We start from the raw sequence: 24,596 nt of genomic DNA, 5'->3' as shown, positions 1-24,596 counted from the left end.
AAAACCATTACGCCTGTGGAGAGTCCCCATAAACCACAAAAACCAACATGTGTGTGTGAGTGTGAGTGTGTGAGTGTGAGTGAGTGAGTGTGAGGTGGGCTGGAAGGTCTCTGAAGGACACTGATGGAGGAGGGAGGAGCTGCCTGGGAGCTCTGGATCATCGAGCAGGAATGATTCGGGATAATAATACAGTGTTCATCTGTGAATCCATCCCTTCGCTCCGAAAGCGTCTTTCAGAAGGTAAGAACTCAACTGCTCTGAGGTAGCAACGTGGATTAAAACGCTTGTCGGCGAACTGATCAGTCACGTTAAGAAAGATTATTTCACGTTGATTTAATTCGCTAATTTATTCCCGTTGATAAATGAAGTTACGCGCGAGTATGTGACGTCATCGCGTCTGTCATTGATGTTGGGATTAATGAGAAAACAGAAAGTTACTGCCACTTCGGTTTATAAACTGCACTTTAGTCGGATAATAGGGATATATTCTCGATATTAGCTATATACCCGTTTGCTGTAACGTCTCTAAAAAGTATTTTTATATTTATTTAAATGGTATTTATCGGCTTTTGATGTAGTAATAGACAACATAAATAATACAAATTGAATTGTACAATCACAAGGAATATGTATAAGTTATACAGTGTTTATGTGATCTTTGTTGTTAGCTTGCAGCATTTCATGCATTTGCACTACTTGCCCAAAGCCACTTTTTGACTCAAAGCCAGACTTAATGTATAGATGTCTCTACATTAGATAAGAAAATTTCAATGGCATAAATAGTGGCATTTATTTATTTATTATTTTTCAAAATGAAGGCAAAGAGTAGTGTGAAGAAGTCTAGTTATGTTTGTACACCTTTTCTGAACACTAAAAATCACATTGACAGGTCAATATAAATGCAAAATTAACTGCAAAATGGTTCAGATGAACAGTTATTAAAAATGATTTCAGGTGTGAATTAACTATCAAGGTCCTTTTTGGGACCACTGTATACTGCATGCTGTAATAAATCTTAACTTTAGGAGTTTAAAACAGTGCGTTAACGTTGTTTATTTAGCCTACTACATGTATCACAGGCTAATTTACATAAGTATTTTTTTTCTCCCAGATGTTAAAAGTATATTCATCAATTTAGGAGTTTTAAGAGGCATTGATTCTCCTTCTACACACTTTTTTTTGACCACTTCAAATTGTCATTATACCTAGACTAGCTCAGCATTTGCAATCTAGTTAGACTTTATAGTTGTACTGGCCCTTTAAAACATGCATGCTGTTTATATGTCTAATTTTATGTTTAATCATTACATTTATTTAACAGCTTGTCTAATTTAACACATGCATGTGTTTAATTAATACAATCATACATTTCAGATGTATTTTTTTTAATTGTCTGTACTTCAGAAGAATGCACTGCATGCTCACATGGAGTCAAATTCGAAGACAGAGCCATAAACCTCTGGCTGCCTTCTGCCTGACCGCCGCTCCACATGTTTGAAACGAAATAAATTGAGCATCTTTCAGAAATTATACTCGATAAATACAGAAATCAAATATAATTGTCTCTAAATATTAGCTCCCCAGTCTGACTTCCAGCAGTCCCACGAAGCTTGCTTTTGTGAAGTGTAAATAGAAACGTCTGCGCTTTGCCAAATCAAACTGTACATTAGATTTGAGGAAGGAGCATGAGTGTGCTTTATTAGACGGACTGTTAAGATTCAGTGATTGTGGCCAAACCTGAGGGCTTGAGGGTTGGCGCTGTGCCTCTGGGATTGGACTGCCAACTACTCTAGCTGTCTGGCAATGCTTAAAATACAGTATAATATGGGATACAATACTGTTGTTAGCCACAAGCCATATTGTGTTATTACATCTAGCAAAGGTTTAGAACATAGGGAACAATTTGCACATTATATTTGCAGTAGTCCAAGAAGTAATTCTTTAAAGAGGTGTGGTGAAAATCAAGTTTTTAACATTGTTTACATGCCTATCTGGTGTTTTTAATATGCTTAAAGACAAACCTTGTGCAAATTCATCATTCAACACTATTGTTGAGCATTTTCTCCTTAAAACTGCCGTGTACCAAAGACAAATGTGGTTTGAAAACCGCCCCTGATTCCTGTCGTCACAAACATGTAACCAATCCTCTCAACTTGTGGAATCACTTGGAGGCTTTTCATATAATTAACAAAGCATTTCTACCTAAGGATGTGGATTTTTCGAAGCTATCTGTCTGAGATGGCAAACAGGAACATGGTTTATCTAACTTTAGCCGCACATTATTAGCTCTTTGATAATGTTGTCAAACCAAAGGCAAATGATATCAATTACCATTATGTGCCCAGCATTGTAAAGAGTGAAATTTTGCAGAGCAAAGGAAATGTGACCATGCATGCCAATGGGAATTATTCAATATTATTACATGGGTTCCTGCAGTAGCCTACATGATATTGATTGGTCAGTCTTGCCATTCTGCAGTATATCAAATTATTTTTGCATAATGCCCGTTGGTAATTTACAGTTGTACATTGCAACCAATTTCTTAGTTTTGGTGGTGTCTTTCTTCTCAGGTTATAAAATAATTTATATCCAAATCAGTATTTTATGTTTATTTATTTGGTAAAGGACATCTAATAAGCATGATAATGTACAGTCAGCTGATGGTAATAACAAAACAACCCTCTTTAGGGTGGTATAATGATAATGATAATGACCAGCTAACTGAGATTTAGAATCAGATCAGAATTTGAATTTGTTTCAAATCTGATTAATTTAATCTCAGTTCCATTCATATGTTCACTCATATTTGTGTTTTTTTACTTTCCCTTCACTCTTTTGACCTTGTCGATAAGGAGGATCACATGAGGTTTCCTGATCTAACTGGAGTTGGCTTAGTCTTCTTTTAATCCTATTTCTCAAAGCAATCCTCTCTAGATCTGTTAAGGATCTTTAGTGTGACCTTTGACCCAGTAATAGTAGTATTGCATAACGGTTCACATTTTTCTGTCATTTTATGGATCCGACAAGCAAACGAGATTAGGTTGTCTCTGTAAAATAAACTGCATTTATATTTTATGAAGGAGCTGTTCTTGTAGAAGTTGCTTCGGTAGAGAGTTGAGGGTTTGCTGTCTTTGGCTGTTGTAAAATGTTAGAGGTTTGTTAGGAATTCTTTCCATCCAGGGTGAATTTTCCATAATCTGGGCTTTGTTGCTAGTCAGATTTGGTTTCTTGAATCTATTGTTTAGGACTGACTGTATGAAATCATATCAGTTAGTTCAAATAATGTAGTCAATATTTGGTTTATCTACTCCAGTTGCAATGACTAAAGACTTTCTACTGGAACTTCTCAGAGCCGCTGTCAGTGTGGAAAGTCAGTGTTTGATTTGAGTGCATACGACACAAAGAAGAAACGGTTTCAGGTCGAGGCATTCCTCATTCTAACTAATTCATGGACAACATGAGATTAGCGTACATTAGTTCTCAGCGTGAGCTTTATGATATCATAAAGAAGCACAGCAGGATGGAGTCTGTCAGTAGCTCTTACGTCTGGGACTCAACAGGGATTCTTTGGTGGTGTGTGCTTAAGTACTAACATAAATAGGAAGCGTTCTATTTGCTGAAAGGGTAGAATATTAACGACTGACTGCAAAAATGCTTTTAGAACCTGTAAGGAATAGGCTTCTGGGGATATTTGGCAGATCTTTTTAAATGTGTTTTTAGTTTTTCTTTTATATGTAAAGCATGATATTTGCAGATGAAGTATTTTTTTTTTCTAATTCTTATTTTATATTGCACAGTTGCAACTTTATATCTCAAAATTGTGACTATAATGCAACTCATCATTTTCATTTCACAATTGCAACAAATGTTCTCATAAATCAAAAATATATAAAAACAAGTAATACTTGCAAAGACACTTAAAGGCCTGGTTTCACAGACAGGGCTTAGACTAAACCAGGATTAGACCATAGTTCAATTAGGAGATTTAAATATTTTTTTATAAATGTGCCTTAGAGAAAAACATTACTGTTGTGCATCTTGAGACAAAACAAAGGCACTGATATATTTTAAGATTAGTTAGTGCAAGTTTCTTTCAGTTGAAACAGCTCAGATTTACATTTTAGTCTGGGACTAGGTTTAAGCCTTGTCTGTGAATCTGGGGGTACATTGATTAAGCGTGACAGTAAATACATTTCTAAAAAGATTTTGATTTCAAATAAATGTTGTATTTTGAACTTTTTTTTTTAAATCAAAGAATCCTGAAAAATGACAATTTCTACAAAAATATTAAGCAGCACAACTGTTTTCAACATTAATAACAAAAATAAATGTTTCTTGAGCAGCAAATCAGCATATTAGATGCTGAAATTTCAGCTTTGCATCACAGGGATAAATTACATTTTAAAATGTATATTAAAACAGCAGCTGTTCTAAATCGTATTAATATTTCACTATATTATTATTTTGTATGTCAAATAAATCAAATAAATGCAGCCTTGGTGAGCATAAGAGACTTCTATTAAAATGTTGAAATTTACTGTAAACATCTTTTTTTTTTTTTACTCCAAACTGGCTCTTTACAGAAGTTCATCAGGCTGTTGCAAGTTATAAATAAACCAGTCCAGAACTCGTACAATTAAATCTTGATTACATTTCCAAAAACTCAAGAAACTGTTTTGTAAAGCAATCCAAAAAATTAATGTTTCTGACAGTAATGGCATAAAACAATGCAGTTAAATTACATCGTAATAGAAATAACTGCTTATGCAGATCTTCTTGAATAGCAAAAACATGGAAATATAATAAAATGTTCAACAACAAAGAAATAAGACACATGAGGCCCCTGAAGCCAGATGTTCTGTAGAACATAACGGTGTCAGCCTGCATTTATTATGGAAACAATCACACAACCCTTAATTACTAGACAAGGCCTAGTAGGTTGGATGCAGTTGTCCTCATATAAGACCACAGGGTATAATGCCGTGTCCATGTTTTGTGTAGCGAATTATAGTAAAAATGATTTACGTAAGGAGGCCAGACATTTACTCAGCTCCAGAGCACAGCTATAAGCAACATTATGTCATGTCTGTGTGCTGTGTGACAATGCCAGTTGTGTTTCTGACTGAATCGCCTTGGTCTGCTGGAAAACATTTATCTGCTTTAGTCACTCATTGGAAATGGTGTTCATTTTTATCTGGCAGCAGTGCATCTTTCAGTTCCTTTCATGAGAGTGTCGATGAATAAGGACTTAATTTGGACAACTTTAAAGGCAATTTTCTCAATATTATGATTTTTTTGCACCCTCAGATTCCAAATTTTTGTCCTATCCTAACAAACCATACATCAATGGAAAGCTTTCAGATTATGTATAAATCTCAATAAAAAAAAATTTACCCTTTTGACTGGTTTTGTGGTCCAGGGTAACTATATATATATATATCATAGGCGTAATTTACGGGTGGGACGGGTGGGACATGTCCCCACCACTTTTTACCAGGCTCGATATTGTCCCCACCACTTTTAAAAAGTAACTGAAAAATAGATTGCGTAAGGTATATATTAAAGGAAAAGCACCATCAACAAATCGACACTCTTCATAATCTAATTCATTCATTTAACACATTTTTCCGCCGATCAGAAGCTTTTCAACGTCCTCAAAGATGAATATTAAGTCTCGTTGTGAAACTATCGCGAGATACGCGATATGCGTCATGGGATATGTAGTTTCCTTTCCCTATAATTAGTCTGCAGATCCTGTACCTTTCTTTTTACGATGTTCGTATTGTTTGGATACTGTTTCAAGGTTTAAATATTTTATTTGAGAGTTTTGAGAAGATTCTATGTTATGACTGGGATTTTCACAATTAAAACAAAAAGTATACAAGTCTTTAGTTCATAGTCCTTTAATTCAGTTTTGTATTAAATCACAGCGCGCTCCAGTGGCCGCCAGAAAACATGATTAGCGACAGTATGTCTATATTCACGTAAGTTAAATATAATATGTTTTCGTGTTAAGCAAAGTAACTTACTGTGCGTGGCTGCTTCACTAAAAAGCTTCTTATATCACTTCCACACTTTCTTTTGGACATTTTGTTGATGTTTTAACATTTATGCTATAGGTAGCAACATTTACCGTTAACTAGCCTTTACATGCGGGTGGGGGAGGAAAAAATAGAGCTTTTATAAAAACGTCATAAAAAAAGATTCGTTAAAACAATTTCATTTATATAATTATTTAATTAATAAAGGTAGTTTAACCATTTTAAACACAAATTAACTCTCATTCATGTTTTACACAAGGTTTTGCGTAGTTCAGGATTGGTTAAATTATTTGATTGGATGAGGAAACATTTTGTGGGCTTGTCTTGACTCTTGACGTAATGTTGATTAGAAAATATGCAAGTAATTCAAAGTAGAATGAATCGTAATACACACACACACACACACACACAATTGTGCAATTAATGAATATGCTGCAGCTGAGCTGACCATGAAATGGTAAGCTCACCATATTTATCTTGCGTATTTTGATTGATATTAGCTACCCTGGATGTGTTGTGATAAGCTAAACGTAACATTCACGTGAATGTTACGTTTTGCTTATTCGGACGTTTATAGACATATTTGTGAATGTGATGCATGTGTACAACAAAGTGAAAATTAAGTGCATTTCCAACTCTGAACTCAGTCCCCAAGTAAATTCGGTTATTAAATAAACAAATAGCTAAACGAGTTGTGCGGTGTCCCCACCACTTTTCAAAGCAAAATTACGCCGCTGATATATATATATATATATATATATATATATATATATATATTGTTTATGTCACACAACATGACCTTCTAAATTGCCCCTAGGGGAGAAATAAAGTGTTTGAATTTAATATATATGATATTTTCATGTATTTTTTTTTTCAGATGTCTATAGAAACAGTATGCACCGAATGAGCCGAACATGCTTGTTGTTCGCATTTCAGGAAAAGTGGTGTTTTATAAACTACAGATGCAAACCCTCTTTCACAAGAAAGTATAACTCACTGATGAAGTATAACTAGTAAGAACTCACTGATGTCTTCACAGACATCTTCAACATCTCGCTAAATCAGGCCGTTGTCCCCACATGCTTCAAAGCTACCACCATCATTCCAGTCCCGAAGAAGTCATCTCCATCCTGTTTCAATGACTACCGTCCAATAGCACTCACTCCTATTCTCATGAAGTGCTTTGAACGGCTAGTCATGCACCACATCAAGTCTGTCCTCCCCCCCTCACTTGACCCCTTCCAGTTTGCATATAGGTCCAACCGCTCGACCGATGATGCCATCGCCACTGCCCTCCACCCAGCCCTCACACATCTGGACAAAAAAGACTCATATGTCAGGATGCTGTTCATAGACTTCAGTTCAGCATTCAACACAATCATCCCTCAACAGCTCACACACAAACTGGTCCAGCTGGGGCTCAACACCTCTCTGTGCAACTGGCTGTTGGACTTCCTGACCGGGAGACCTCAAGCACTACGGGTTGGCAGTAACACATCCAGCACCATCACACTGAACACTGGGGCCCCCCAAGGATGTGTGCTGAGCCCCCTCCTCTTCACTCTGCTGACCCACGACTGCACACCGTCACACAACTCTAACCTGATCATTAAGTTTGCGGATGACACAACTGTGGTGGGTCTCATCAGCAACAGAGATGAGACAAACTACAGGAGCGAGGTGAGCCGCCTGGCCGGGTGGTGCAGTGACAACAATCTCTCTCTGAATGTGGAGAAGACGAAGGAGATTGTTGTTGACTTCAGGAGAGTACACACTCAGCATGCCCCTCTGACCATCAACGGTGCGACTGTGGAGAGAGTGAGCAGCACCAAGTTCCTGGGTGTGCACATCACAGAAGACCTCTCCTGGACTAACAACACTGTAGCACTGGCCAAGAAAGCACAGCAGCGTTTCTACTTCCTCCGCAAACTCAGAAGAGCCAGAGCCCCGACCCCCATCATGTGCACCTTCTACAGAGGCACCATCGAGAGCATCCTAACGAGCTGCATCACTATGTGGTATGGCGCTTGCAACGCATCCTGCCGCAAGTCACTTCAGCGAATAGTGAGAGCAGCTGAGAAGATCATTGGTGTCTCTCTCCCCTCCCTCCAGGACATCTACAGCACCCGTCTCACCCGAAAAGCCCTCCGCATTGCAGGTGATCCCACCCACCCGACACACAGCTTCTTCAGTCAGCTGCCATCAGGGAGGAGACTGCGGAGTCTCCAGGCGAGGACCAGCAGACTGAAGGACAGCTTCATACATCAGGCTGTCAGGAAGCTGAACTCCCTCCCGTCCCTGCCCCCCCTCCCCTCTTCTTACCCCATACAACACTGAACTCTGACACTATGAGACCCCCCCCCCCCCCCCCCCCCACGGCTCCCCACACCCCCAGGACCAGCCACCCCCACCTACTTACAAACTGTGACCAGCACCTCTCACTTGTGCAGCATTGGACTGATCACTACCTCATCCAGCATTGACTGCAAACTACCTCCTCGGATTGTCTCATAAAAAAGACTGTTCTCCTGTCAATCTAACAGACTGACAAGCTCTTTTTGCACTACACACATATCTGCAGAGTTTTTGTTTTATTTAACTGGTTTGCACTCCATCTATTCTGCCATGTGCCTTATGTCACTTTATCTATCTTTTTTTTTTTTTTTTTTTTTTTTCTACAATGTTCTCAGATTGATAAGCTCTTTTTGCACTACAAATATATCTGCACAGTTTTGTTTTTATTTAACTGGTTTGCACTATCTGCCATGCGCCTTATGCCACTTTATCTATTTCTTTATTTTTTTTCTACAATGTCCTTACTTGTATAGCTATAGAGTTGTATGTACATATGTTTAAACCGTATTATCTGTATTTGAACGTGTTTAATGTTAACTGTTTACACCAAGGGTCTGAGGGTAACGCAATTTCAATTCTCTGTATGTATGTGCTGTACATGTGGAAGAATTGACAATAAAGCAGACTTGACTTGACTTGAACTATGCAAAGTACATGAATGCAAATCCTGGACAGCAGAAAAGTTGCTGTGTGTGTCTCACCGGTTCTGTGACAGTCACTCGTAAATTTGCATGATGAATCTCTTAGCATTTGAATACCATATCATTCCTGCATGCATTCCCTCTCTTTTACAGTAGGTAAATTATTAACAATAAAACATTATAAATATTGTCTTGTGAAATAAAATGTAATTTTTACACAATACATATTTTTTTAAATATTTTATTTAAACCCATAGGTATTCCTGTAGCTGAAACAGGGAATGCATAAATTGATTTAAAAAATTGCATACCTTGATTGCAGTTTATGTTGCTTTTAATAAAGGAGTCTGCCAGAAGCATAAGTGTGAGATACGAAATCTAAATTTGAATGTAAAATCCTAAACATACAAGATACAAAATGTAAAAGCATTGCTAAAATATACAGTGTTATTTTATTGCATTGGTTCCTTCTTCTTTTTTCACTTAGACAGAGTTGATAGATCATATGTAAGGCATCTCATTGGTTGCCCTGGTAACTGTGGAGATGAGCGGGAAGGTGTGAAAGTGGAGCAAAACGGGTGTTGTTCCTTTGTCTTCCATCAGATCTCAAGATCTGCTCCTTCACTGAGAACATCAGGCAGGAATTCTCTAAAAACAGAGGAACTGTTGTGAGGAACTGCTTTCAAAAGCCTTTGTAGCCACTTTTTAGTTCTTAAGAGCTCCAGAAATAGTTGGAGGGATACATTTTTGATCTTTTGTTATATTTCTTGGGGAGCATACTGAGTGAGGAGTAAATACAAGCTAAAGTAAGTTTCTCTCTTGGTTGTATATTGTACTGGAAGGTAATGACAGGCTGTGATCTGTCAGGATTGCCCAGATTACATGTTGTAGTTCCATATTTATGTGGGATTGTGGTAGATGCGCACTAGTAGCTGTATGATGTGGTTTTAATGGGAAATAAGATGGCTTGAATCCATGTTAATGAGAAATACTGTTACAGTACCTGTGCAGTGACTTTTCCTGCCCCCATAATCCGGTGGGTTTAGTATAAAACTGATGCTGTTTACACCAGCCAGCAAATCAGGTTACAAGAGAGATCTTGAAAGTGGTACTGAACAGTTGCTTGCAATTTTTTTAGTCTTCACTCACTTTAGTCTGTCCTCTGTGCTGTTATTTATGGAAATTCTGTGCATTTCCATAAAAGCTTTGTCATCTTGCCTAACATCTCCTTGCATCTCTTGCAGGTTCTGGTGTGAGAGGAGGTGTTTTCTTACGATGCAGTAAAACCAAAACATAATCTATCATAATCACTGAAGAGTAAAAAGGATTTTGATTTGTAAAGAGAGACAAAGGAAGTGAGAATGGGGCGAAAGAAGATCCAGATTACTCGCATAATGGATGAGAGAAACAGACAGGTGAGATGAAGATCATCTGCTTCATGAATCCAGAATAAAACTGTAGTAAAAAAAAACAAACAAAAATGCTGCATGCTTTCCAAATCTGCTACTAGATGTTCAAAATTGTGTTAAAACTCTCATTCAGCAAGAATGCATTAAATTGACCAAATATGACAGTAAAAGCTTTTATTATGTTACAAGAGAGTTGGAAGGAAGAAGGAATTGGTCAAAAACTTACTTAGACACAAACATTTAAGTTATAAGTTTGAAGTGATTTAGTGACTTATTCGGTTGGAGCGTTTCTGCACTGAACCACGGTTAGTTTTGTAGTGCTTCCTTTAAAGGGTTAAAAACGGAATTGTTAAGCAATCAGAATAATTAAAATCCTTTTGATTCTAATCCATAATAAACAGCATCTGTAATGTACAAATTTTTATGCCACCAAACGGTGCCTTGACGATTTCTTATAAATCAGCTTTGTAGACCATTGGAGCAGCAGGAACGTCCCACACCTTCATTCCAAACATACACTGATTTATATCTGTTCAAATGTTCGCTCAGGAGCGCCTTGTGTCTCTTAAGCGTGTTTAATGAATGTACAGGTCAGATTCGGGGTCTGTCGTGGTGGGACCGGGCTGACCCTCCTCCATGCGTCTGCACACAGGAGCTCTTGTCTGGGTTCCTCAGCAGGCTGCAGTCCCTGTGGTGTGGTCGCAGTAATTAGAGCAGTTCAGGGCTCCACATCTCTCATTAGGACACTGGTCAGTCTGAGGGCTTGTACAGTGTCTCTCTCGGCCCCTGACGGCCATCACTCACAGCAAAACCACAGGGACAGTCCTGAATTTACCCAGTCTGCACAGGAATCTAAATTTGAAATACCAACCTGCACCACAAACCCTATCTAGTCTGGGCGCTCTTGTTCAGGAGAGTATTTTTGGTACACACAGTGATTTAGACTGAAGGTTTTTAGTCAGTGACATACATATGTAGAAATAGGTTCCTGTGTACATGAATAATTCCTCTGTACTGTATGTTGTTAGGTTGGTGTTAGTTTACTAGTTGAATGCCTTGATATATTTTAAGTGATGATAACATGATGTAAGAAGCCCAATGACTTTATGTTAGCATTATCATTAGAAAAAGCGTTTGCTGTTAACATATTTTTTAATGTTTTAATTTTATGTTGACCAAGGTAATAGTAAAACAGTAAGACAGTAATATTGTGAAATATTAATTCAGTTTTAAATAACTGTTTGCTATTTGAATATATTTTAATATGTAATTTATTCTTGTGATGCAAAGCTTAATTTTTTTAGCATCATTACAGTCCTCAGTGTCACATGATCCTTCAGAAATCATTCTGATTTGCTGTTCAGTTTATATTTATTATTATTATTAATGTTGAAAACAGTTGTGTTGCTTAATATTTTTTGTGGAAACTGAATAGTAAGTTCAAAAGAACAGCATTTATTATCAATATAAATAATTTGTAACATTATATATGTCTTTATAGTATCACTTTTGTCCATTTAATGTGTCTTTGCTGAACAAAAGTATTAATTTCTGTCAGAAATTTTATATGACTGCAAACGTTGAAATGGTACTGTACATCAGAGGGTTATTGCATGGTATATATGCCATCTGAGTACTGTATTTATATACAATAGTAGGGTATGTATATTGTACTCCAAAGTGTAAATAACAGCATTAGAACCATGTCCAGAAACACATGGTATTAGCATACTTCACTTATTAAAAAAATGACATGTGCCATAATTGTACCATAGTATTCCTGGAAGTACCATGGAGTACCATGTAAAAAAAAAAAAAATGGTACCACGGTACATTTTCATGGTATTATTTTCATAAGATACTATCAATGTACATTTGTACTGCCAATTTGTTTGAAATTGTTTTTCTTGTTATCCAAAAGCACTAATCAATCCTCTGTAAGAGTCTCTGGAACGCTGATTTCTAATGTGATTGTACACTGTGACATTGACATGGAAAGAGTTTGTTCTCAGTGTTGCATGCACTGCTGTAAGAATTTGTCCCTCAGCTGTGAAGTGGCAGCAAGCTTGAGATTCCTCAGGGAGGGTAATAATTGGCAGGAAACATGAGATGATCTGGCAACCCTGACAGCTGGGTCCCATCAGACAGTCGTGAAGAATCACTTCTTCCAATACTATTAATGAGCATACACTCAGAAAATAAAAAATAGTTCATTATCATAGTAGCTTCTGCAAGTAAGTAGTTCTGAAATTTTATTACATTCATAATTTGTTTCCATAATCAAGCTTTTATTTGGACGTATCTTTTGGTTTGGTCAAAACCAATTATAACCAAATCAGTCAACAGTGAACAGACCTTGATCAAGTTATTTGAACTCCTTTTTGATATCTATGACCACAAGGATAACATTTCTAACCTTTTTAATATTTAATATTTCATTTTCCTAGGTGACGTTCACAAAGAGGAAGTTTGGTCTGATGAAGAAAGCGTATGAGCTCAGTGTTCTGTGTGACTGTGAAATAGCCCTGATTATCTTCAACCGCTCCAATAAGCTCTTCCAGTACGCCAGCACAGACATGGACAAGGTCTTGCTCAAGTACACAGAATACAACGAACCTCACGAGAGCAGAACCAACTCAGACATTGTAGAAGTAAGTGGCCTCACACTTCAGCGTGTGAGGTTCAAAAGCAGAATAAAATCTCAATTTGTTGTAATATAATTACCAGTATTAAACTGACTGGTTTTAATGTGCTCCCATGTATATTTAACTCACATATATCTCGTATGACGTTTCACAGTAGTGATCTTGATTCATTCTGAACCTTATGACCTATATCTGATCTCACAGAACGGCCTTTAACAGATTACACTAATGCATGTAATAGCAGTAGCATCTGGAGATGCGGCCTGCTTTTACTGTTGCTGTAATACAGTTAGCAAACAGTTGGGCCGCATTTCAAGCATGCAGGCTGAAGTAATTATAGATCACTGTCTTCAGTGAGGCATGTTCTCAAATTACATCTTCAATTTCACATGCATTTGCTCCATTTACAATTAACATGTGATGATAGCCAAAGTTATTTGTTTTTTTTTGTTTGTTTTTTTTATAAGCAATTGTCACCTGTGTTCACATTTATTCACGGATGCTTTCACCACCTGTCAGAAGTTTGGATTATGATTTATTAACACTTTTGAAAGACGTCTCTTATGCTCACAAAGGCTGCATTTATTTGGTCAAAAATACAGTAAAACAGTAATATTGTGAAATAATATTAAAATAATTATTTTCTGGCACAGGATAAAAAAATTTAATTGTGATTTATTTTTATTTATTTTTTTCATAATTCTGACTTTTTTCCTCACAATTCTGAAAGTCTGAAGTGTGAAATGTAAACTCACAATTGCGAGAGTCAGACAGTCAGAATTGTGGTATAAAAAGTCGCAGTTACCTTTTATTATTTCATATTCCATAACAGAAGCAAAAAAAAAAAAGAATTGTGAGATGTAAACTCAGAATTCTGAGAAAAAAAGTCGTAATTGCAAAATGTAAACTCAGAATTCTTAGATAAAATCTCAGAATTGCAAAATGTAAATTCGGAATTACTAGGAAAAAAATCATACCTTGCAGTTCTGAGTTTATATCTCACAATTCTTACTTTTTTTCTCAGGATTGTGAGAAAAGTCAGAATTGTGAGCTAAAAAGTTGCAACCTATTTTTTTTTATTCACTGGCAGAAATGGTCATCCATAGTTTTCTATTTGAATATATTTTAAAATACATTCCTGTGATGCAGTGCTGAATTTTCATCATCATTACTCCAGTCTTCAGTATCACATGATCCTTCACAAATCACTTTAATATGCTGATTTGCTTCTCAGCTTACATATTGTTCTCAAAAAAAACTTTTGACCAAAAATGCAATTTTTTTGTATGTGCAATATTTGTTTGCAGTTAGCAATGAGACTTTCTGTAGAGATACCAGGTTTAAAGTGAATGCATGTTCAGCGTCTAGCTATCTGTAGTGCTGAAGTCATGTGAACAGATTTTCTGTGAGTGGTGCTAATTGGTTGTAGCTAAAAATAAGGATCCAGTCTTATCCAACATTCATACTGAGGAAACCTGAGATACTATCAGTCAAGGTAGTGGCTTTCTTGGCGAGCGCTGCTCTCTTTAGCCTCCATGAATCACAAATCGCTTACGTGTACCAGAAATGCATTACCGAATCAGAATTTTGTGTGCTGGTCTCACATTAGCGTACACACTTACTACTGAGGTTGTGTTTTACAGTATATTAGCATGCCATATAGCCTATAGGAAGCTTAGTTGCCATTTTAACTTGATATTCAGTTATAGAAATTATTTTCAGTGTTATAGGAATAGTTCACCCAAAAATGACAATTTGCTTAAAATGTCCTCAGGCCATCCAAGATGTAGATGAGTTTGTTTATTACAAAATATTTCAAATCAGAAGAGATTTTGAGAAATTTAGCTTTGCATCACTTGCTCACTAGTGGATCCTCTGCAGTGAATGGGTGCCGTCAGAATGAGAGTCCAAACATCTGATAAAAACATCACAATAATCCACACCACTCCAGTCCATCGATTAATATCTTGTAAGAGAACAACAAGAGATGGATTTTGTCACTGGAGGAAGCGTTATTATGGATTATGGATTTTGACCAGAAACAACGGTCTGCAGTGGTTTGAAATAACTTGATGGATTTGTTTCTTACAAACACACAGCTTTTCACTTCACAAGACATTAATTGACAAACTGGAGAGGTGTTGTGATGTTTTTATCAGCTGTTTGGACTCTCATTCTGACGGCAACCATTCACTGCAGAGGATCCATTGGTAAATTTTCATCTTATTTTCATTTTTTGGCGAACTATTCCATTAAGAGAAATGCAAATGTCCAGTTGCAAAGAATTTTTTTTAAATGCAATCTCTTCCTCAAGACAGATTGGAATGAGATTAAATGGAGATTTTTGCTTTAGCCTACAGCTTCACATATACAGTATGTGTCTCCTCTACAGTTTCTGAAGAGATTTAGTTGAGATTTGTAAAAGAGTATAGTCTCATTTTTGTAGTTTTGTGTTTTACTGGAGATCGGCCATAGCGGACCATTTCATATTGATTACTGAATGACTATACCTAGGAAATTGATCATAAAGTGCATTAACTTCTTCAACCTGGACATCCTGGAGCCAGTGATGATGATTAGAGTAGGGCAGATCCTGTCACATTAGTCAAAATATTCACTGCATATCTTTTTGGTTTTGATTTCCGTATTATTAGCATCTAGATTTGTTTTCCAGATTAATAGAGAGTCAGAACCTCCTAGGTGAACTCTTCAACCTCTATCTGAGTCATAATATAAAGCCCAGTTATAAGATTAAAGCACTGAGTTACAGCATTACAGACGCCTGAGGATGAGATAAGCTTCTGATTTCCATTCACTCTCATAAGGGCTCTTAAACCGCTGCAAGAGGGTCCTCAATCTACTGTCCTGTGCTTACACTTTTGCTTCAACACTGTGATATTCAGTAATGGGTAGGAAAATATTCTAAATGGATATAGTACCTTGATGACATTTGCCAAAATGAGCAGTATGTAACCGAGTTAAATGTATGCAATATTTCATCCCATAATGCAATGTACTCAACTTGACTTTCCATTTCCAGTGTGATAAGAGATCATAACTGGATGGCAATTGTTAAATTAAACATTCAATATGATGAGGTCACATGACAACAATATAAAACTCTATTATTAGAAACATAATAATGCCTACTTTTTTACTTCCTATTTAAAAAAACAAAAACAAGGTAGTATACATTGTAGCTGAATAATATATTTTGTATTTGGTTTATAGTTAATCTCTTATGTATCATGCTCATTTGATGCTGTTCCAATATTATTTCTGCAGTGTGCACTCCATCCATTTATAGTAAAAGGTATTTTCAAAGAAGAATAATTTGCATTTGTGTATTACTATCAAACTGGCTTTATATTTGTGTATTTTTGCATATAGACATTGAAAATCATAGTGAACGTTAGAGTAATGCATCACACTGTTCTTCTTTGCTGCTCCTTACAGGTGCTGAACAAGAAGGAACAAAGAGGTTGTGACAGCCCAGATCCAGAAGCTTCATATGTCCTCACGCCTCACACAGAGGAGAAATATCAAAAGATTAATGAAGAGTTTGACACTATGATGAGAAATCACAAACTTGTAAGCAAAGTGTGATGCATGTTTTACATCTTGGCATCCCTTGTGACACTACGCTACTGTTCAAACCGTGTTCTCATCACACCACCTTAGAAACTACAAAGCAACACCTTTACAACCACTCTTTACAACCACATTAGCACCCACAGCACAGTACCCACCGACATGGTAAAAACAGCCAAAATACCTTAGCAGCCGCATTGCAGCGTCCTTGCAACCATCCAGAACTCTAGCATTTGCACAGGTAACCACTACTAATCAGTGCTGGGTAGTAACCGATTACATGTCATCTGGATTACGTAATCAGATTCCAAAAATTAAGGCCTTGTAATTAGGTTATATTACATTTTTTAAAATTCTCATTATCAGATTACAGTTACTTTTTTATGCATTACATGATTACGTATTATTCACACAATGGCAGTAAATTATTCATAATTTATTGTTTCACCCCTGTTCTTATTTCTTTCTTTAATTTTTTTTTTTCTATATGAACCTACCACTTATATGCATGAGACTAATTATGCAAAGTAACTAAACACTGCTGAGCATAGCTGTGAACTACTGGGTCTTCATCACATCCTGACTTTCACTAATTATTAATATTGGAAGTCTGGACAAAAATAGTTCAAACCTGGAAGACTATGGCCATGTAATGTCATGTTTGTTCATATAATGTAGGGATTCCCAAGGTTTTTTATGATTTCATTCATTATTAGCTTTTCATTAACACTCAGTTTGTGAAACCCTGCTGTAATGTAATGTTCAATGCTTTTCTTGATATTGATAACCAAAAATGAAATATATGATTTTTTTTTATTTCAATACGATACACAAATAATCACATTCAAGTCTTAGTGACAAACAAGTTGGGTCAAAAAGAAATGTAAAAGGAGTCAAAAAGTAGTCAGACTGCATTACCTACTATCTGTAATCTAGATTATGTTACTTACTACAATTTTTGTAATGTAATTTGTAATCAGTAACGCACTACAGTTTGTAAGTAATCTACCCAGCACTGCTACTAATCTAACTTGTCCCTTCACATCTCTCTCACATCTTCTTCTCTGTCTCCATCAGCCGGCTGCTCTGGGTCAGCAGAGTTACTTGATACCGCTGACTTTGCCGGTCACCAACCCCACCACCCTGTCCTACAGCACAGACAGCTCTCTGGACACCCCAGTGTCCCTCAGCGGGACGAACATGCGGTCTCTGTCATCCAGCAGCCTCCAGAGCAACAACAGCATTGCTGTCATGGGTCAGTATCTACTGCACATCATTACCATCAGTTTTTGAATGCGGTACCATCATGATATGGTTTCCTGGACATGATACATGATAATGCTGTGCTGTACAATAGTAATTTCATGTTATGTTTTGAGGTAACTTGGGATTCCATGTAAATACAGTGGTTAATATGCTACTCATTCATTTCCATGGTATCAAAATATTATGGTATTCCCATTGCTTTGATTCAGTCAAATCAGTCATACATCCAGTTGTTCCAAACCTGTAGAAATGTGCTTTAGCTCTTGGACACAAAAGAAGATATTTTGAAGAATGTTGGTTGACGGTAGCCATTGACTTCCATGGTATTTTTTTTCCATACTCTGGAATTCAATGGCTACCATCAACTGTTTGGTTACAGATATTCTTCAGAATATTTTCTTTTGTGTCCAACAGCTGAAAGAAATTAATTCAGGTTTGAAACAACTTGAAGGTGAGTAAATGATGACAGAATTTTCATCTTTGGGTGAAGTGTCACTTTTATCAGTCATATGTTTGATTAATTTTCATATGTTCAGATGGCATGCCAGGTTCCTCAGACGTCACTCTTCCAAACGGTGTGCACTCCAGTCATGTGGGTAGGTACTTCCTTTTTTGGTTAACTAATACAATGTGCCCGAATGTAATGATTAAGTTTCTCTAAGTTGTCAGTCTGTTTAAAGAACAAACATTAAACATGTGATTTACTTCCCTGCATGCTGTGCAGTTCTACTTACATGAGAGATAAAATTACAAACCATTCACAAATCAGGTGAATGTTTTTAAAGAGCTGGATGTGTATATAATTTACAGCAATTTACTGTGTTTTGGCCATGAAGCGATCAAGTTTTCACTATAGTGTACTGCACTTATAAATGTTCATTTAGATATAGAGCTTCACTTCTCTTTAAGGTCTGTAGGCCTATATGCTGTCATTTACTATAGAATATAATTTAGGTGTTTCTCAGTTAAAAAACTGAGAATGTGTTTAAATGGTTTAAAGTCAGAAATATAATATTTACAAATGAAATTGGATATAATTGAGAAAAAAAGACAAAATTAAAATTAAACACACTGCCATTTAAACGTTTGGGGTCAGTTTATTTTCTCGTTTTGTAAGAATTTAATACTTTTCTTCAGTAAGGACACATTAAATTGATCATTTGAAGTGACAGCAAAGACATTTAAAAGGTTATAAAAGATGTTGTAATAATATTTCACAATATTACTGTTTTTATGGTAGTTTTGATCAAATCATTGTAGCCTTGATGAGCATAAGATATTCAAAGAACATTAAAAAATCTTACTGACAGCAAACTTTAAAACGGAACTGTACATGCCAATAATATTTTTCAGTTTTTAAAATTCTTTTGTCATCATTGATCCTGTGCCCACCCAAGGTTTCCGTTTTTGACAACATTAATGCACAGATTTAACCTATACCTCAGCCAAATTGTATCAATATCCCTTTTTGCTGTGCCTCATTCAGCTAATGGCTTTGTTGGCGATTCAGAAGGAAACAGTATGGGAAGAGTTGTTTCTGCAAAATCTCAAGCGTTGTCTACATTGGGCCGCAAACCTGATCTCAGAGTGCTCATTCCTCCTGTGTGCAAGGGCACTGCTTCTTCACTGGTGAGAGTTTCTACAGATCTGTAATATGTCAGTGAAACATCCTGAAATCATTAGACAATGAGAAAGTATTGACCTGTCTGAAACTGTCCTTCCTTAAATCTATTCTTGCAAGCCGCCAGAGGAAGGAGAGGAACATTTGGTAAGGGCAATTTGACAAAATTGTATTCAGAAAAACTTTTAAAAAATGACCTACGTCATAAAAAATGTATGTGATACAGCCGCCTAATGTTTAACTGTTAGATGCTATGAAGCCATCTAGTGGTTCAGTGAAACATCACAGTCAAAGCTTACACTGAAACCTTCATAAACTGCTTAGTTTATGGTTAACTTAAAACTATATAATATTAACTGAAAACCTCGTCCCAAAGATTATTTAGACAAATAAGAGATATGTATATTGCTTTGTTCTGTTTTTTTGTTTTGTTTTGTTCAGATTTGTTTTTTGTTGTTCTGTTCTTTTATTTTGTTTTGCTTTGTTCTGTTTTTATTTCTTTTGTTTTTTGCTTTGTTCTGGCCTGTTCTGTTTTTGTTTTTTTTTTGTTCCGTTCTTTTATTTAATTTAGTTTTGTTTTATTTATTTTTATTTCCTTTGTTCTGTTTCATTTTATTTTGTTTTGCGTTCTATTCTATTCCATTATATTTATTTTATTTCATTATTTTGTTTTGTTCTGTTTTGTTTTTCATTTAATATAGTGTCATTTTGTTATTTTAAGTGTGGCTGAAGTTGCCCAAATTTGTTGGTGTTGTTTATGTTAGCTGATTAGCGGCACTTATTTATAATATCAGCTCCAACTCTGCATTATTTCGCAAAGTAACGTATGTTAGTCTGCTTACTGCGATAGTGCTGTATAATATGCCAATAACGATGGTGGTTAACAGAAAATATTGAAAGGATTTCATTTTTGAGTAAAATATGAAAATGAATGGGAATAGGAGCATATCATTTTACTGTTATCTGTTTTCCTCCACACAAATCATTTCCTGTTGTTTACACAATGTTCTTTGTTTATTTAAACCTTAGAGAATAGACAACTCTGACTCCAGCCAATCACTGACTACACCCGTGGTATCCATGGCAACCCCCAGTCTACATCCCCAGGGCCTTGTGTACTCAGCCATGACATCATCGTTCACTACAGGTATATAATTGACCTACACATAATAAATAATCTAATAATACTTGTTTCTGGACCTCATGACTATTTTACTACTTAACTCTTTCATTTCTTACAGAGTTTGCCTTGAGCAGTACAGAGCCCAGTTCTTTACACAGCTTCAGTTCACCAGACACTGTCACATCAGGAACAGGGTCTTCATGGAAGCACAGTCATCATGGACAGCCAGGCTTCGGTGCTCAGAGGTGAGGATGTGGGATTGAGGTGGGATGCCACATTATGGCATGCATTTCCTTCATTCACCTATTAGTGTTAAAGTGATAAAACACAGGAATATTTTGTACCTAATTTGAAATGTACTTTATACACTTTACATTACATCTGCTGAAAGAAAAGTTGTTTCAAAGGTGGAATAAATTACTGGTACATACTGGTCAAAGGTCCAGCTAAACAGTTTGAGAGTGTTTTTTTGTTTTTGTTTTTTGGTCAAATTCACAACTTATTTTTTTGTTAACATTTTATTCTTTATGAATCATGCACAATTAGGCCAGTAATATGTGTAAAACAAAATATATGATATCAATTTTGATTCCATGTTGACTTCAAGACATACACTATGGTTGAAATTGATTAGGATTGTTGCAATTTTATTTATTTATTTATTTTAAATTTTTTGGAAGTCTCTTATGCTCATCAATGCTGTATTTATTTGATCAAAAATATAGTACAAATTGTAATACTTTGAAATATTATAACAATTTAAACTAATAATTTTCTATTGTAATAGATTTTAAAATGTACTTTATTTCTGTGATGCAAAGCTGAATTTTCAGCATCATAACTCTTCAGTGTCACATGATTCTTCAGAAACCATGCGCAAGAAACATTTCTTATTATTATCAATATTGAAAACAGTTGTTCTGCTTACTATGTTTGTGGAAACTGGATTATTTGATAAATAAAAAGTTCAAAAGAACAGCAATTGAAATCTTTTGTAACATAATAAATGTCTTTATTTTCACTTTATTTAAACAATCAGTTTATTGCATCTTGGCTAAATAAAAGTATTAATTTCTTTCAAAAAATAAAAAATCTTACTGACCCCCCCAAATGTTTGAGCATTTTTGTATATAACATACTAATAACCGTCCTTGTTCTCTCCAGAACCACACAACCTCAAATTCAGGCTTCTGACTTCACCAACTCCATCAGCATCAAATCAGAGCCCATCTCCCCTCCCAGAGAGCGTGTCGGTCACTCGCTGTACCCCACCATCCATACCAGGCCTCGGCCCAGCTCCGGACAAGAAGTGGGCCGCTCTCCTGCTGAGAGCTTCAGTTCTTCTGGTAGTTCATATGAAGGAAGCGACCGTGAGGACCAGCGGCTGGACTCTCACCCAGGCACCGCGACATCGGGACAAAGATCATCACCTGAGACAGAGAGACTGGAAGATCCCTCTGTCAAACGCATGCGCACAGACAGCTGGGTAACTTAGGATGCCTTTTTAAAGTCACATTTCAGATATGCAGACTGCTGTTGTGCAACAAACACAAAGTGCTGCTTTAGAAGTGTGAAGAGGTGTCTCTGAAAGGGAAATACAAAGACAGTTATTGTAAATAACACAGTTCCATTGTGTTGTATTGTTATAGGATTTTTTTATATTGTTAAAAATCTAAGTTATGAAGTGTATGACACTGTTTTGTCAATGGAGGGTTAGCTTCGCTGCATTGTTTGCTGTATATTATTTTTTGCAAGCCAAATGTGTTATTTTTTTCTTTTGTATTTTTATCTGAATCCTCAATCAAAGCCATATAAATATTGATAGGGATTTACTATTTGCTGTCGTTTAGTGTTTGTTTGTTTAGTTTGATGCCCTAGTGATGACAATTTTTTAAATGTTTTAATATTTTTGTGCTATGGGGGAAAAAAAAACTAAATATGATTTAAAAGGTTTGAAATAGCAAACTTAAAATCTTCCATGGAGTGCTTGCTTGTCTGTCAGATGAACCTCAGGTATCTGCATTTCAATCATCAACTGGCAGCCAAATGACACTTTCAGTTCTTTCAAGGTTTGTGGAGAACAGATGATAAAATGGCCCAAAAATGATTGATTAATTCGATTTATTAATGTAACCACCTAGCAACATCTTCGTGGGTGATACAATGAGCTAATCATAAATTTCACTTTTGTTCTTTAAACCGCAATCCCTCTATAAGAGAACACACTATAAACATGTAATATTCACAAATAATTTGCAAAAAAGGTTACAATGTAAATACCGTTACTTTAAAATACCTGATAACACAAGCATATAAAAAGTATTTAAATGTCTTTTATAGTGTTTTTATCCTTTATTCTGATTCTGAACATTTTAAACAGTCATTCTGCAGTAGTTGCAGAGAAGATATTTAGCTGATTCAAGAGGCGTTACATCTGATCAACCTGTGGTGCCCCAAAATAATATATAATATGCAATATTCTGAACAGTCGAGCTTTATAGCCATTTACCTGTTGTTTTGTGAACATTAAAATCACTGTCCCCAAAGAGACGCTTAGGTATTTTGCAGGTTTTATTTGACAGCTGTTCCTCTTCACTGACACAGTGTGTTTGTTAGGCCAGTGTCCTCAAAATCTTCTTTCATGCCATATAAAATAATTTTTCACAGATGCCAATGCAATCTATGGAACTCTGTTAGTTGTCTCAGTTTTTCTCAAATCAAGCTGACCCCTTTATTGTTTGTACACCATGATAAATGGCAATAAACATATTACTCACTTCTGTTGCTATCTGTGTGGTTTAACTGTTTAATTAACTAGGTTATTTACGTCTGTAGAAGGCTGTTTATGGTTTTTCACAGGATGTGAATTCTTTGATGATGTTTGAGGTTTTTTCCTCAGCACCGCAGAAGTGTGCAGAGTTGACATTGTTCCCACCGTTTTCTCATTTGTTTTGCACTGAACACTACTGGAAAGTTGTGTTTACACCCATAACTTCACTAGTTTTAAGTTTAGTGAAAGGGATTTTCTTGAGTCATCAGACATCTTTGCATTATGCTTGTCAATTCATTTCTGCAAGAATGCAGCAAGATGCTTTGAGTTACATTTTAAACAGTCATTCTGCAGTAGTTGCAAAGAAGATATTTAGCTGATTCAAGAGGCGTTACATCTGATCAACCTGTGGTGCCCCAAAATAATATATAATATGCAATTTTACAGTTACTTGATCTTTTTTAACCACTAGACGACACCATTAGCAACAGAGATGAGACAAACTACAGGAGCGAGGTGAGCCGCCTGGTCGGGTGGTGCAGTGACAACAATCTCTGAATGTGAAGTGAAGTGACATTCAGCCAAGTATGGTGACCCATACTCGGAATTCGTGCTCTGCATTTAACACATCCAATGTGCACACACACAGCAGTGAACACACACACACCGGAGCAGTGGGCAGCCATTTTATGCTGCGGCGCCCGGGGAGCAGTTGGGGGTTCGGTGCCTTGCTCAAGGGCACCTCAGTCGTGGTATTGAGGGTGGAGAGAGAGCTGGACATTCACTCCCCCCACCTACAATTTCTGCCGGCCGGAGACTCGAACCCGCAACCTTCGGATTACAAGTCCGACTCTCTAACCATTAGGCCACGACTTCCCTGGAATGTGGAGTGTGAATGTGGAGAAGACGAAGGAGATTGCTGTTGACTTCAGGAGAGTACTCGCTCAGCATGCCCCTCTGACCATCAACGGTGCGACTGTGGAGAGAGTGAGCAGCACCAAGTTCCTGGGTGTGCACATCACAGAAGACCTCTCCTGGACTAAAAACACTGTAGCACTGGCCAAGAAAGCACAGCAGCATCTCTACTTCCTCCGCAAACTTAGAAGAGCCAGAGCCCCGGCCCCCATCATGTGC

At 36.6% G+C, this 24,596-nt stretch overlaps 1 protein-coding gene across 6 annotated transcripts; it reads left to right on the top strand.

The window, feature by feature from the left end:
- The first annotated feature begins 63 nt into the window (after positions 1-63).
- Positions 64-23,476, top strand: LOC306879372 (myocyte-specific enhancer factor 2A-like). 6 transcript variants are annotated; one of them, XM_079432241.1, is made up of 11 exons: positions 97-240; positions 10,282-10,452; positions 12,894-13,097; positions 16,548-16,682; positions 17,760-17,937; positions 18,485-18,544; positions 19,435-19,577; positions 19,690-19,716; positions 20,599-20,716; positions 20,811-20,937; positions 21,857-23,473. In XM_079432241.1, the coding sequence occupies exons 2-11, from the start codon at positions 10,399-10,401 to the stop codon at positions 22,185-22,187; spliced, it is 1,377 nt and encodes a 458-aa protein (XP_079288367.1). In that variant the 5' UTR covers positions 97-240; positions 10,282-10,398; the 3' UTR covers positions 22,188-23,473. The 6 variants fall into 6 exon arrangements, with proteins under 6 accessions (XP_079288368.1, XP_079288371.1, XP_079288367.1 ...); XM_079432242.1 differs by lacking the exon at positions 19,690-19,716 and having other exon boundaries at positions 64-240; positions 21,857-23,476; XM_079432244.1 differs by lacking the exon at positions 10,282-10,452 and having other exon boundaries at positions 120-240; positions 21,857-23,472.
- The last annotated feature ends 1,120 nt before the right edge of the window (positions 23,477-24,596 follow it).

Source organism: Barbus barbus (assembly GCF_936440315.1).
Source record: "Barbus barbus genome assembly, chromosome: 2".
NCBI classification, from domain to species: Eukaryota; Metazoa; Chordata; class Actinopteri; order Cypriniformes; family Cyprinidae; genus Barbus; species Barbus barbus.
Note: the sequence above shows the minus strand (reverse complement) of the source record. Positions and strands in the feature narration are given on the sequence as shown.